We start from the raw sequence: 15,037 nt of genomic DNA, 5'->3' as shown, positions 1-15,037 counted from the left end.
ATCACGTTAATGCGTCATACCATTCTGTCTGCCTCATCTTTACGTAGAAAATCTTAATGAAGCTTGTGCTCATGTCTTCCCTTGGATGCTTTCTGCCTCCACACTGACACTGCTACTTCACGCTGTTACCTGGCAGGAACGTTGTTGTCTTTTCCAGTGGCACTGGCATGTCTAGGTGGTCACACACAGATACCAGGAGCACAAGCAAATAAGAAAGTGACTTTCTGTAACGATCATCACACAGCAGACATTCTGGCATTACAGCGCTTCAGGTTCCTACCTTCCTCTAGCATTTAGAAACTGAGCAGAGTGAGAAGGGGGGAAGCAGAGCAGAAGAGGTGACCGATATCAGGTTAGTCTCACCGTTGCTACTTTCACCAGATAGGGAGTAAACTAACAATTTCTACTTCGACACTATGTCAACATTTACGTAAGTCTTTCTGGATTTATGAGTAGACTTTTGTCTCACTACGTTAAACACTCAATGATATTATTGTCCGTCTATAGTTCAGCTGTTTGTTTCAACAGTGCACATCCTATATACTGTTCAAGATGATTGTAACCCTATTACTCCCCGACTATTAACAACTCACCAAGGACAGAGAGCACATTTAAAAGTCTCAAAAGGTATTTGTATGAGTTGCTGTGTCTTCCTAACTTTAACAGTTACCTTAGCCGAGAGGGCTAACAGAAAGGCAAAGTAATCACGAGTATGCAACTCTCAACACATAAAGAAAAAGGCAATATTCACTTGGCAATGCTGAGTGCACTAAACAGATTCCCTAGCATGAGGTTAGCCAAATTTTAGTTTAAAACATGCAACATGCCAGGTAAGGCAGGGCACATCTGTGATCCTAACCTGGGAAGCCAAGGTAAGAGCATCACACATTTGAGGCTACCAGAGGCTGCATATAGCAAGACTCCATCTCAAGAACAAAACAAAAGAACATACAACATTGCCTTCTCAGAGGGAAACTGCTAAGGAGTCTGTTCTTTAATCCCATTTCTAATTTGGATTCTGTAAATATAACTGAATAATATTCAAATCTCTTCAAATTAGCTTTTCTACCACCAACTTGTATCAACTTGAACTTGGAAACACTCACCGGTTGCTCTGGTAGGTCTTGCTCTTCTTCCATGAGGACCACAATCTCTTTACACACTTAAGTGACTGGATTGCAGGTCTCTGCAGTCTTCACAAACTGTTTGTAGAAAGAGAGGAATGCAAAGCTTTATAGACTCATAAAGCATTATCATCGAGGCCATCAGAGAAGAACTTTTTAATATTTTGCTACACAAGCTTTCTACGTTAGTTCCAATCTCAAAATCTCAAACTTGCACGTGGCTTTTCAATACTGACATGCTGCTCCAAGTCACGAGAGCTGTACGCAAAGACTTCTGTAAACTCTGCCAAAGCCAGCACGTGGAGCCACTTCTGCTGGTTACTATAGCGCCTAATGCGTTAGACGCTTTACAATGACAGCCATGTGCAGATAATAAAACAATTTATTTAAGGATTAGGGTTACATTTAAAATGATAGAGACTGGCCTAGCAGGTCAGTAAGTTATGATAACATCTAACCTGTTTTAATGTGGAACATTTACATAACTGTTAACACAGACACACGGAATCGCTTTAAATAGGACAAACTGGAAAATCAATTAAATACATCACAATCAACTATCTGTCTATATGTAATCAATTTAAATGAAAATGTAATTCTTTTGGATTTTGATAAGGCAGGTAAAGTGAAACCTTAAATATGAGAATTAACGAAAAATAATTATGTAAAGCTAGAATCCAATAATCTGAAATAATGAATCTCCACTAAATATACTAGGTAATTATTGAAATAAATCTTTACTTTTCAAAGCCTGCTCCTCTGGTCCTAAATTTTAATTAAAAGAAAAAAAAAACCCACATTCTTTGACCTGCTAAGAGGAGATATATTATAAAAGCAAAATATTCCATTTCTACTCAACTGAGGCTGGCTCCTTCTCAGACAGTCCCACATCTCACTTGTGTGACTTCTACCACAACCCAACTTGACATACAGATAGAGTAAGTTCACAGTGCTGCTGCTGTGATAACAAAACAACAAAAACAGTGAAAACCAAAGCCTTCGTTTCTGCTGGTGCCTACTCAACTCGTGTGGTTCTTTTGTACAATATAATATACTTTTCAGAGCCACATGTAAGAACAAGAAAAGGACAGAAAACAAGTTTAAAAAAATATAAGCAGATGAAGACTTTAACAATTAGATAATACAGCTCGACTCCCTCCTCTGCTCTTAAATGTCGAAAGAAAAAGAGAGTTTAAAGGTCAGAAGTGCTTGATGCTCAGCATGCTCACGTGGGGCTCACACAGAGCCTCAGAAGCTGTGCTGCAAGCATGACGCAGACAGCCTGCACTGAAGAACCACAAAATGCAAAACGAAAGCTCACAGCTACAACCTCCCCTGGACTTGTTTTGCTCAACACAGAGAAGCATAATCTATGTGACCATGAAACTGATTTTTGTAACCGTAAAAAAGAAACACTTTTTATCTTACTAGTTTATGATTGCCTTAAATTAAAATCTCTTTATGGATTATTGCACTATGCAAATGTACATTAGTAAATATGTGATTTCAACCCAATAAGAGCCAACAAACTAGGATAAAGTTGCAAAGCAGAATGTCTTCACTCTTCATTTGTTGAAATGTGCTAACTCTGTTTTCCCAATCAAAGGATAGAAATGTAAAAACTGCAATCTGAAGTTTTTTCAAGAATTTGCTCTTAGCAAAGAGGGAGAGAACCTCTTCCCTGTGACAGGGTTAAAATCCATATTGGGATTGAGGAAGGTAAGAGTAATTCTTAAAATTGATTGTCAATAATGTTTTTTAATTTGTTTTTAAACACAAAGCTTATTTTAAAAATATGAACATTAAAAGAGAATATATAAAAAAGGCAATACCTCTTAAAAGTAAGAAATATTACCTAAATATGCATAACCAAATATTCAAACTATCAAAAAACATTAAAATCCTAAGCTAGTTGAGATGGATTTTGTAGTAAGTTATAAGGTAACTTTTTTATGAAAAATAAATAATTCTCTCTACTTGTATTTCTTCTTTGAAAATAAACACTCTCGTTAACATCTTCAAAACTACCAATATCCTTCCTCTTAGCCTTTCAACTGAAGGGAATAAAAGGACAGTTTCCATAATTCAGAGAAAAAAAAAAAAAACAACTGAAAACTAAGGCTTGATATTTTTAAGTAACTGGTTGATTATCACCAGTCATTTCCATCATTCTAAAACAAAAGCTGGCTGTGGTGGCACACACCTGCAATTCCAGCACTCAAGAGGCCTGGGTAGGGGTTATTGCAACTCTGAGGCTAGCCTAGGCCACACAGGGAAACAGTCTCGAACACAACCAATGGAAACAACAATGCCACCAAAACCAAATCAAATCAAAGTACCGTACAAAGAAATAATACAATTTATTACAGCATCTCCTCAGATTCTGGCAATTATGATATTTGGAACACTTTCAAATATGTAGTGTTGTATGAAAGGAGAGAAGGTTAGCACTCCCTTTGACAAGGATGGAAGAGGCCCTGGGGCCTAACAACATGCATATGGTTAAGGCAAATATGTATTTTAGCAGATCTGTGAATAAAATGTATTAGTAACAACCAATTACATAATTCTAATAAAACACGCAGCTGAATACTATTGCTATCAATACAGTATTCATCCTTCCAATAATTTTTAAGTTGAAATATAAAAATCTGTTAAATAAAAGGATGCAAATATTGTTCGCATTTTCAGTATTTTATCGATGTGCTAAAATTGTATTATTTTATTTTCATTTATTTTTTTGTAATTCTAGAGAGCAAACCTGGGGCCTCACATCTTCTAACTGTACTATAGTCTACCACTGAGCACATTATAGCTCAGCCATAAAGCTTTTAATATTATGTCACAACTTTCTTTTCTAATTGACACAGGCTACATAACAGAAAGTCACACTCACAAGCAATCTAGGAAGCTGTATAACATAAACACAATTTTTGTTCCCAGTTTGAGTAATAAAAGCAGTACAGAGCTGCTGCAAAAAAAAAAACCTTAGAATTCCCATACCCATGGATTGGCTCTAGTTTGCATATATTTTTATCATTAATGAAACCTGACATTGTTCTGTGGTAAGACAAAGACTGAAAAACACCAAATAATAATAGCTATGACACAGAAGTGAAAAGCAGATTTCGATGCTGTAAAAATGAACATAGAATTCAGTCAATAGCTGAGGAGGTTACAAACATACCGAGTTAATCTTTCAGTTTAAAAACCTTTCAAACATGTGGGTAAAGTCTCTCCACAACTTTCAAGTTTCGGTTCTTACTACTGGTTTCTAAACACTTGCTTTATCACCTTCTCTGAAGATGAGAATTCATTAGTAGCCATAGGCCTTCATGGAAACATACATCCAAGTAACATGGGTTCAGTGAGTTATATTTAGGACACATATGTACATACAAATATATATATGCAAGTCATAGCAATTAATGAAAAAGAGGCTATGAATCTGAAGGAGAGCAGAGAGGGTGTACAGAAAGGTTTGGAGAGAGAAAAATAAAAGGGAGAAATGTTGCAATTAAATTACAATCTCAAAAATAAAAAACAAGAAAAATATAACACTGAGAAGAAAAAGATTTCCTAGGATTTCACATTTCTCTACAGTGTCAATGAAAAAGTTAAAAACTGGTTTGATTCTGTCCTTTTGTGAGATTTTTTTTTTGGGCGGGGGGCGGGTGTAAGGGTCACACGTAAGTGTCGCACAATGTTGCCCAGGCTGGCCTAGAAACCGTGCACTCAAGCGACACCCTTGCCAATGGTAGCTAAGCCTCTGCTCTGAGTCACCACTCCCACGCCAACATAATTTTCCTTCATTTGTTTATTTTGCGGGGGATAAGGGGCATGTGCGTGGCAAATGTGGAGCTCTCCTTCCACCATGTGGGTTCTGGGGATTCAACATCAGATAACCAGGCTTGGCAATGAGCGCTGTTACCAGCTGAGCCGTCTCACTGGCCCTGAAACAGCCAATTTTAAAAACACTTTTGCAGTTTTTCATGTTCATAAACAAAGCCAAATCTTTTTATAATATCACAACAACTTATTTGCAAAGCTAAGAAGTTAGAAAGTAAATAATTAGTAATGAATATTTCAAAATTCTAGATTCCTACTTCATAATCTTTCTTTTATAGCTGGATCAACACATTTATTTTATGATCATAATGGCCATAATCAGAACTTGGTCTATTTCAATGTCCTACTGCAGCTCTTAAGAAGAAAGGAAATAAGTATATATTTATATATACTGTGCCTACGTAAAACCATGTATCACTCTTAATTACAATAATGCAAAATATCTGAATATTGCTACAACAAAGGAACTTACAGGCAGTTAGGTGTGCACAAAAATGTTTAAAGATTAACATAGTTCTTTTCAAATGTCTATATAGCTACAAAAAAGAAACTTATAGGCAGTTAGATACACACAGAAATGTTCAAAGACTAACATAGTTCCTTTTCTTTTCCTTTTTTCTTTTTTTCCCAAGACGTGATTTCTCTATGCACCCCTGGCTAACTTGTGCTATACACTGGGCAGTGGGTGATGCCAAGTGGGAGCCTGCCTGAGTTTTGTTTTTTAAGATTTATTTATTTACTATGTGTACAGTATTCTTCCTGCATGTACACCTGCATGCCAGAAGAGGGCATCAGATCTCACTACAGATGGTTGTGAGCCACCATGTGGTTGCTGGGAATTGAACTCAGATCCTCCGGAGGAGCAGCCAGTGCTCTTAACCTCTGAGCCATCTCTCCAGCCCCCTGCCTGAGTTTTATACATTTGCTTTCAAATAAGTAAATCAAGGCTTATTCCAATACTTATATATTTACAGAAAATTATGGCAATAATAAATATTTGTGAGGAAAACAAGAATAGAGGCAATAAAAACTGAAAGTCTTAGCACCAACTACAAAGAGGACAGAGCAGCAAGCAGAACTCCAGAGCATTGTGCTTTTCCTTTCACTGCCTCACTCATCTTTATCTCCCAACTATCCCAAAGACACAGGCGGCATCTTGGAGTCATGAGAGTTAACCAATCTGTCAAAGACCAACAGAAGTAATGTTGTTGTAGGTTAAAGTGGAAACCCAGTATAAAGAGCCCAGAGGATAGTAGTGGCTAACGTCACCACATATTACTTTAAAAGGGTTCAAACACTTGGTGTGTCAATTCCCCCCTCTCTCTTTCTCTCTCTCCCACACAGATTAGAAAAACACATTTGTGATCAAACCTAAAAAGCATTTAAAATCTGAGCTGCGGTAGTGGAGGCGGCACGAGGAGCTCTATGAGGCGCACAACTGTATGTGAAACTGTCGTAAAAGCTGATTATCGATGCAGAGAACATTCATATCAGATACTACCATTAATTACCAATACATGAAGAACTAGGCTTTCAAAACACTGAGCGGAAAATGAAGAACACCAACCACACTGTCCCTCCAACAGAAATGAGACAAACTTATGGGCAACAGAAGTAAACAGAAGCAGGGGCCAGAGAGATGGCTCAGTGGTTAAGACATATGCATAAATAAATAAATTTTTAAAAAGGTAAACAGAAGCAACAGATTAGCAGATCTGTGTGAAATAAGCTGTCGTGCACTAAAACAACCTAAGATTCAGACGGTAAAACAAAGGCACCATCTGCATAGTTTGGATGGATAAAGTTTAACATCTAATACAAACTAAACCCTATCTATATCTACTGGTCACTGACGATTATGGGGCAAATCGAGACTGGGCACGTAAGCCCATCAAAGACTACAAACAAGGCAGTTTAACTGCAAAGATCACATTCACTAATTGATAAAATACAAATTAGGTTCTACTTCACATACACTGAAGTACCAAAAATAAGTTTAAATAAACCCAAAAAAGTTATGTGGGTTAAGAAGATAAGCCACAAAGATAAGGGCATGGTGGTACACATCCTTAGCCCCAGCACTGAGGAGATAGAGGCAGGTGGATCTCTGAGTTCAAGGCCAGCCTGGTCTACAGAGATTTAGGGGAGCCAGAACTACACAGAGAAACACTGTCTCGAAAGACATAACAAAACAAACAACAAAGGAAGATCAATCACATTCAGGTCCAGCTATAAAGTGGACACACCAAGACCAAGTTCTCAGCACAAAGAAGATTCATTTGCCCTAGAGGGACAAAGGGCAGAAGATAAGGGATAAAGACAGGAGACAGAGGACAAGAGAAAAGAACAAGGAGGAGGAAAGGGCTATTTGCCTCAGAAGGACAAAGGACCGCACTGCCTCTGTTTGGGAAGACAGAGGCCCAGAACTTTATAAAGGGAAGAGTGGAAGCTCCCATGTTAGGGTTAGTAGTTTGTTTGATTGGGCATGTTAATTAGGTGAGCCAAGGGGGGCTTTTAATTACTGGACTTCAGTACTTTGCTAGCTGGACCTTGGCGGTCAGCCGCAGGAGGAAGTGACCAAATAAGGGACTAGACCTTGGAGGCGCTTTATATAATCTAACAGTTCTTAGCAAGGAGGGGAGGGAAAGGCACAGCCTGTCAGTGCCGTGCTTGTCTGCTGGAGCCCTTCATGTCACAGCAGGGAGGAAAGCTAACTACATTTATGAAATAAAACTAAAAACCAGACCTATGTCCCAATCTTTGAAAAACCTCAGTGAAAGAATTATCTCCTTCATTAATGATTAGTAATTAAAAGCTCTTCAAAACCATCCTGCTGACCTGAAGAGATGGCTCGGCGGTTAAGAGCACTGTCTGCTCTTCCAAAGGTCCTGAGTTCAATTCCCAGCACCCACATGGTGGCTCACAACCATCTGCAGTAAAATCTGATGCCCTCTGCTGTCCTGAGGCACACATGCAGGCAGAACACTGAATAAATAATAAATAAATCTTTAAAAAAATAAAATGTAAAAAAAAAAAAACAACAAACCATCCCGCTGCCCTCTGCTTGTGGTTGTAAATCTGACAAGTTAACAATTCTGGATGGGCAAGGGCACAGACTTGTAAACTTAGCACTTGAGTGGAGACAGGAGGACCAGAACAAGATCATCTCAGCTATACAGTTTAAGAGCAGTCTGGACTAAGAGAGTCTCTGCCTCAAAAAAACAACAACAACAACAACAACAAAAATCTGTTTAAATCATTCATTTTTCTGGTTCCTATGAGGCCTGTGACCAACACTGTTTTATTATTTTTAGCACGGGGTAGCACACAGCAAGTTATCAATAATCAATACACAAAGGAAGAGGTACATGAAGAGGAAGAACAGACTGGTGTGATAAAGGCCAAAACAAAACAAGCAGTTCCCACAAGAAGCCTGCAAAGGTGAGGACTTTCTCCCAGAGCTCCTAGAGGAGGCTGCTAACACCTTGGTTCCTTACTGGTCCCCAGAACTGTGAGCAAACTATTTCTACTACTTTAAGACTCCAAAAGCAGGGCCAGACGCAGTGGTGGATGCCTGTAATCCCAGCACCTGGGAGGCAGAGGCAGACAGACAGATCTCTGTGAGTTCAAGGCCAGCTTGGTCCACAAATCCTGTCCAGAACAGCCAAGGCTCCAAGGCTACAGAGAAACCCTGTCTTGAGAAAAATAAAAAAAATAAAATAAATAAAATAAAAACTTCAAGGCATTGGTGGCACATACCTTTGATCCCGGCACTAGGGAGGCCAGTCGACAAAGAGTTCCAGGACAGCCAGGGCTACAGAGAAACTGGGTGGGGGGAGGGGAATATTTGTCACAGAAGACATAGAGAACAAATAGAAAAGAATTTTGGGTTTTGGTTGTTTTCTTATTTCTCTCTGGGCTTGCTGGCTATATCCTATTGAGTGAAATACACAAGCTGGGGGAGGGGGGGAAAATGGAAAATGAAAGATGTGGAAATAACAGAAAGTGGCTGTATATCCACTGACCGAATATTTCTAAACAAAGCAGGAAGCTGGGTGTGGTGGCACATGTCTGCAACCCCAAGACCTGGTAGGCAGAAGAGTTGGGAGTTCAGGGTCACCCTGCGCTACATGGTACAAATGTTCTTCAAAGCACATTTTCCTAGACAGACTGGCCCCTTAACTCGGTACTATTGAGAAGGAGCAGCCAGCAGCTAAAAGTGTTAAAAAAAACACTGTGTCCTTGATAACAGCTGGAGGTAACAAACAGACATTACTATTGTTTGGCCCTGGACTAAACGGGAACAAGAAGCCAGCAGCTCAGCCACCTATGGAGAAAAGCTCACCTATGGAGAAAAGGCCCTCAGTAGTGACTCTAGTTGACTGCCTCATCTTCCCCAGATGATTTCTGCTGAGTGCTGTAAAGCCCTGGTTTCATGATACTTTGTCTGGTATCCTTGGAGCAATCTGAAGATGTTTCCATCTCTGCTCCTCACTGTTTCTTCTTTTACTTTTGCTTGCTAGGTATGTAAATAAACTCACTCATTTGAAACTGGAACACGACCATTAAACGATCATTCTCTGGACATACAGAAACAGCAATGTGGGGGATGGATGGATGGATGGATGGATGGAAGGAAGGAAGGAAGGAAGGAAGGAAGGAAGGAAGGAAGGAAGAGAAAGAGAGAGAGAAAGAAAGAGAGAAAAAGAGAGAGAGAAAAAGAAGAGGAACATAAAACACTCAAAACCATTCCAAATAACTAGAAAACTTGTCTACCAGATCTGGCATATAACTCCAAAGTTGGTACCCTGCTTTTTACTGTAACACCGATAGTTTCAGGTACTCTATTGTCTTGATAAGTCTTACAGATCTTTCCAATGCTTTAAGAATGAACTCAAAGCCTGGTGAGGTAGCACCTGGGATCCCAGCTCTCAGGGAGGCAGAGGCAGGCGATCTCATGAGTTCGAGGCCAACCTGGTCTATAAATCGAGTCCAGAAAAACCAAGGCTACACAGAGAAAACCTGTCTCAAAAAACAAAACAAGAAAAGAATGAACTCAAATACCAGTATTTGTAAAACACCCATTCAAACCGACCATCTAGCCAAGTATAGTGGTGCACACCTTTAATCCCAGCACTAGGAAGACAAAGTTCCAGACCAGCCAAAGCTACATAGCTAAACCCTGGCTCAAAAATAACCAATCAAGCAAAAGACTACCCACCTGCAAGACATACTTGGCTTGGGAAAAAAAAGTTACTCTATTTACTGCAATTTACTTTTACCGATGTAAAAGTTCCCTTCTCTGGATGATCTTTACCATTTACCAATTAGAGGCAAACTATAAAGACTAAGCATATTTTTCTATCTTAATGAAGTTCATGTTTTTCTTATTGAGTTTTGAGAGACTTAGGCAGCCACAAAATAGTATGCTTCTCCATAAAAGCATTTACTAAACATTCAGTTGTTTAAAAAACTTTTAAACCAGGATTTCAAGTAGCCAAGTGTACCCTCGAACTCCTAATCCTCCTACCTCAGCCTCCCATGTAAACGGATTACAAGTATAAGCCATCAAACCTGGCTTAACTGTTAATTTTGCAACACTGGAACTACCGGCTATGACCTCAAAGGCCACTTCTAAAGTTCTCCAGCCTCCCAAAACAGTGCCACCAGCTAGAGAACAAGTCATGGCTACCTCTCACAATATTAATTTCCCACAGATGACTGAGAAATCTGAGCTGTGAGTATAACCACACACCTTTCCTCAGTGTAGAGGAGGTAGATGAGAGTCTGATAGTCCATTTTTGTATGTAGGTTCCAGTCATACATCCACCTCTACTGACTACAAGAAAGGTAAACTACACAGCCTAATGTGAGGGCGCATGACCCTAATCTCAGTACGGAGGAAGCACAGACAGGAGGACTGAAATTCAAGTCAGATTTGGACTACATAGGAAGACCCAAAATCAAGGAAAGAAGGAAAGCAAATTAGGAAGGAGCTGGGAGTGAGGGAGATCAGTTAGGCAGGGTCAAGTTTGCTTTCTGGGTGTGGATTTATAGGTTCCAATCATCACAAAAATTACGTGGGCCTTAGCTGGTCTCTCATACCAGGCCTTTCATTGATTTAAATTACAGCTTTAATCTGGTAAGGGGGTAACACAGCTCTTACTCGTTCTCTTCCTGCTTCTTCTGCTTTTGTTGTAGAGGTCCATGGTTACTTTAAGGCTCTACTTGCTTCTTTCTCCAGCCTCATATGTAGCCATTCATCATAAAGCATTTAATGTCTACATATGTCAGACACTAGCCTAGATACTAGGAAGTCAGTGATGAAAAGAGTATAAAATAAAGTAACTTTTATTCTAATGGGGAGATTCAAAAAGTAAATAAGGTGATGTAATTTCCTGAAGCTGTTAACTACTAGAGAAAATAAATCCATAAAATGAAGAATGAATGAATTGTGTGTTGTGGCTCATATCTGTAACCTCAGTGTTGGGAGGTGGAGGCAGGAGGATCAGAAGTTCAAGAGGACGAAAGAGACAAAGTCTCAAACGAAAAAAAAAGAAAGAGAAAATGACAACAGAGAAGATGCTTGGAGTGGAGGGATAAGTTTGTAACTGGTCAGCAGAGATCTAAAGTAATGAAAGGGACAGCTGTATGTTGGCAAAGGGCGCTTTCCATGAATGAACATTTGGTAAACAAGAGTAAAGAAAGCAAAAATAGTGTCTTGACACTTTTGAGAAATAGTAAAAAGACTGGTAATATTGTTAAGAACCCTGGGAAAGCAATCAGAGTCAAGAAATAAAATGGCATGATTTCATCTTGACTCACTGCAGGCTGAATAGGGAATAAATTGCAGGGAAATAGATGCCTGGCTGCTACGGGCAGAGTCTTCATTGTTTTAAGAATGTTCCCAAGGAATAGCTCCCCCAATCTGAGAGCGATGGCCAAGAAACTGGGAAATGCCCCGGTGCCATCCCTTCTTGTTAGCTCAACTGGCATCTGGTACATTACTGAACCTTCTACAAGTGTCTCAATTCCTTCACCTACTTTCTCCATCAACTCAATCAACCCAGTCTCTGGTACCTTACTCCATTAACGTCTCAACAGCTGGATGTAATGTTTCTATCTTTAAAAAAAAAGCTATAATATATACTAGACTATCCTTTCAGAATCCTTTATACACAGAGTCTTACAGGAGACTGAAATATACAGTGGCTCTAACCTCAACCCTTAAGTAAGAATATTTATAAAGCCGGGCAGTGGCAGAAGCAGGCAGATCTCTGAGTTCAAGGGCAACCTGATTTACAGAGCAAATTCCAGGACACCCAGCTACACAGAAACTCCATCTAAAAAAAACCAAAACCAAAACCAAAACAAACAAAAAAACAAAAAAATGAACAAAAAAAGCCAAGAATATTGTATCAGGAATATATTAAGAACAAAAATTGTTCTTAACAATTTCTAATTTTACTTCTTGGAAATATCCTTAAAAGTTGTCTATAAAACTCTAATGAAAACTAACACAAATTTTCCCCTCACTAGCATCCAATAAAATAAGATGCATTCCACAAGAAAAACTTCAAAGCCACAGTATAAGTACTAAGGAATGGGTTAATCTGAATGCTATGTGAAATGAGTCTGAAGCTGGGGATGTGGTTCAGTAACGCGCTTATTGCATAAGCATGAAGACTAGAGCTCTGATTCCTGGAATCCACATAAATGCTGGGTGAGTGTGGTGGCCACTTGTAATTCAGTGCTGGGAAGGTGTAGACAGGGATCCCCAGAGCAAGTTGGCTAGACAGCCACATCACCAAGCTGTACTTCAAAGACCTCTAAAGGAACCCCATCACTCTTACCCCAGCGCTGTCACTTCAGCCTACACAGTGAGGAGCAATGAAGGGAGTTTTAGTTTACTGTACCTTTTCAACAAGTAATCTCTGTAAGAAGCAGGCCTGGCAAGCATAAGCTATTGGGGATGTGCACTCTGGGACCAGACTACAGAAATCCAATTTACCAGCTCTGGAACCATTGAGGGCGTGAAACTGCAGGTAAGGCCTCCTGGACTGCAGTTATTTCACATGTAAAACATGAGTAACAGCACCTTTCTCATAAGAAGTAAATGTGTTAATAACTGTAAAACTTGGGGGCTGGAGAGATGGCTCAGAGGTTAAGAGCACTGGCTGCTTTTCCAGAGGTCCTGAGTTCAATTCTCAGCAACCACATGGTGGCTCACAACCTTCTATAATTAGTTCTGGTGCACACAGAACAATGTATACATAATAAAATAAATAAATCTACAAAAAAACCTGTAAAACTTAAAGAGTACCTTGCACATAATAAGCATGATGCATTTGTTTTAAAGTCTGAAGTGGGGAGAAAAGAAAGGAAGAATAAAGCAGTTTTGTTACCTACTGCTAAATACCAGGAACAAAAAAGTCTGTGAGAAGTATTGAATGGGCCTAAACTTTGTTATGTGGAAACTAAGAATTCTAGTGATGCTCTGCAGATCAAGCACCTTCACAACCACATGATTTAAGATAACTGCATGTGGAAGGGGGTTATTTTTATTTTTTAATGTTTGATTATCATATATTACTCATACACACAGGCTAGAGAGATGCTTAGCAGTTAAGACTGCATGTTGCTCTTGGAGAGGACTCACTTGCGTTCCTAGCACCCTTATCAAGCAGCTCAAAATTGCCTCTAACTCTAGTTCCAGGGGGTCTGAAACCTTTTGTCCTCCAAGAGCACTTGTACATATGTGGCACACAAAAACTCATGTAGATATATACACCCACACATAAAAATAATAAATATAATTACACAAAAGAGTGGGTTTCACTGTGACACTTTTATACATGTATGTAGATCATTTTGATCATGTTCACGCCTCTCATTGTTTCTATTTTTTGAGACAGGATGTCACGTAGCCAACACTGGCCTTAAATTCTATCTGTAGTTGAGAAAAACTCTTAACTCTATTTTCCTGCCACTACCTCCCAAGAGATGGGCTTGTATGAACTGCTGGTTTGCTGCAATTAAAATCAGGCAGCAGTAGCGTCTCCTTTCAATTGTCTTATGTAATTATTTGGCTAAAATCTTCACAAAATCAAGGTAACTTTCAGAGGATAAAACCTAGTAAACCCAGGGGTTGGAGAGATGACTTAACAGTTAAGAGTGCACATTGTCCTTGCACAAGATCTAAGTGCAGTCTCCGGCACCCATGTCCAACAGCTCACAACGGCTGCTAACTCCAGCCCCAGCAGGAATCTGATGCCCCTGGCCTCCAAGGGTACCTGTAATAGTGTGCACGTACCCACAGGAAGACACATACAACTCACATAATGAAAAATAAATCCCCCCCAAGCCCAACAGACCCAAAATTCAATCCCTGCAAAAGCTAATGTAAAAAAAAGTAACTAAAATTTTTAAAAATATAGGTACACTGCATTATAAATCATCACAGCAACTTTGTGACGGATGAGCAACCAGCAGTCTAAGTGAAATACAATAAAACAGAAAATCCTGCAGTCTGTCACTGTTAAAACAGTAGTCTCTTGAACAACAACAACAAAAGGTTAGATAGCTGAAGCCACAAGGCCAAATTCAAATCTGCTTAATTAGCTTTGTTACTTGGGTTAAGTTATATATTTCTATGCTTCTGTTTCTTCAGATGGAAAATTAGATTATACTTCATAAAGCTGTAAGAATTGGAGTCATTGTATAAACCACTTAGAAAAGAATAATACTTGACATAACTGCCATGGAGCTCGATATTACTTACTTATTTTGAGGCCAGGGCTGGCTGGCTTGTTTCTCTGCTCTGAGGCAAAGTCTTGCTATGTAGCGCAGGCTGAGCTGGAACTCAAAATCACCATCTCCCTGCAATGGCCTAAGTCCTGGGAGTACAGGAACACGGAACCATGCCCACTTGAATTCACTTTTCTTTCTTTTTTTCTTTTCACTTTTATTACAGATTTTTGTGGTTCAGTTGTAAAAGAAATCACCAAATAAAAATTAATTGTATTTATAAAGAATGTAATCTTTATATTAAGCTGTGAGAGACT

At 39.3% G+C, this 15,037-nt stretch overlaps 1 protein-coding gene and 1 non-coding gene across 6 annotated transcripts in view; one reads left to right on the top strand and one right to left on the bottom strand.

The window, feature by feature from the left end:
* Eya3 (EYA transcriptional coactivator and phosphatase 3) overlaps positions 1-15,037 on the bottom strand; it is a 78,892-nt gene that overhangs the window by 58,416 nt on the left and 5,439 nt on the right. For all 5 annotated transcript variants that reach the window (XM_055611375.1, XM_055611377.1, XM_055611376.1 and 2 more), the window contains exon 2: positions 1,107-1,202. In XM_055611375.1, coding sequence (XP_055467350.1) covers positions 1,107-1,139 — 33 coding nt within the window. In that variant the 5' untranslated portion in view covers positions 1,140-1,202. The remainder of the gene's footprint in view (positions 1-1,106; positions 1,203-15,037) is intronic.
* Positions 3,546-3,672, top strand: LOC129680045 (U6atac minor spliceosomal RNA). The gene has a single exon (XR_008720639.1). It is a non-coding gene; the product is annotated as a U6atac minor spliceosomal RNA (small nuclear RNA).

Source organism: Psammomys obesus, unplaced genomic scaffold (assembly GCF_907164565.1).
Source record: "Psammomys obesus unplaced genomic scaffold, mPsaObe1.curated_primary_1811, whole genome shotgun sequence".
Lineage (NCBI taxonomy): Eukaryota > Metazoa > Chordata > Mammalia > Rodentia > Muridae > Psammomys > Psammomys obesus.
Note: the sequence above shows the minus strand (reverse complement) of the source record. Positions and strands in the feature narration are given on the sequence as shown.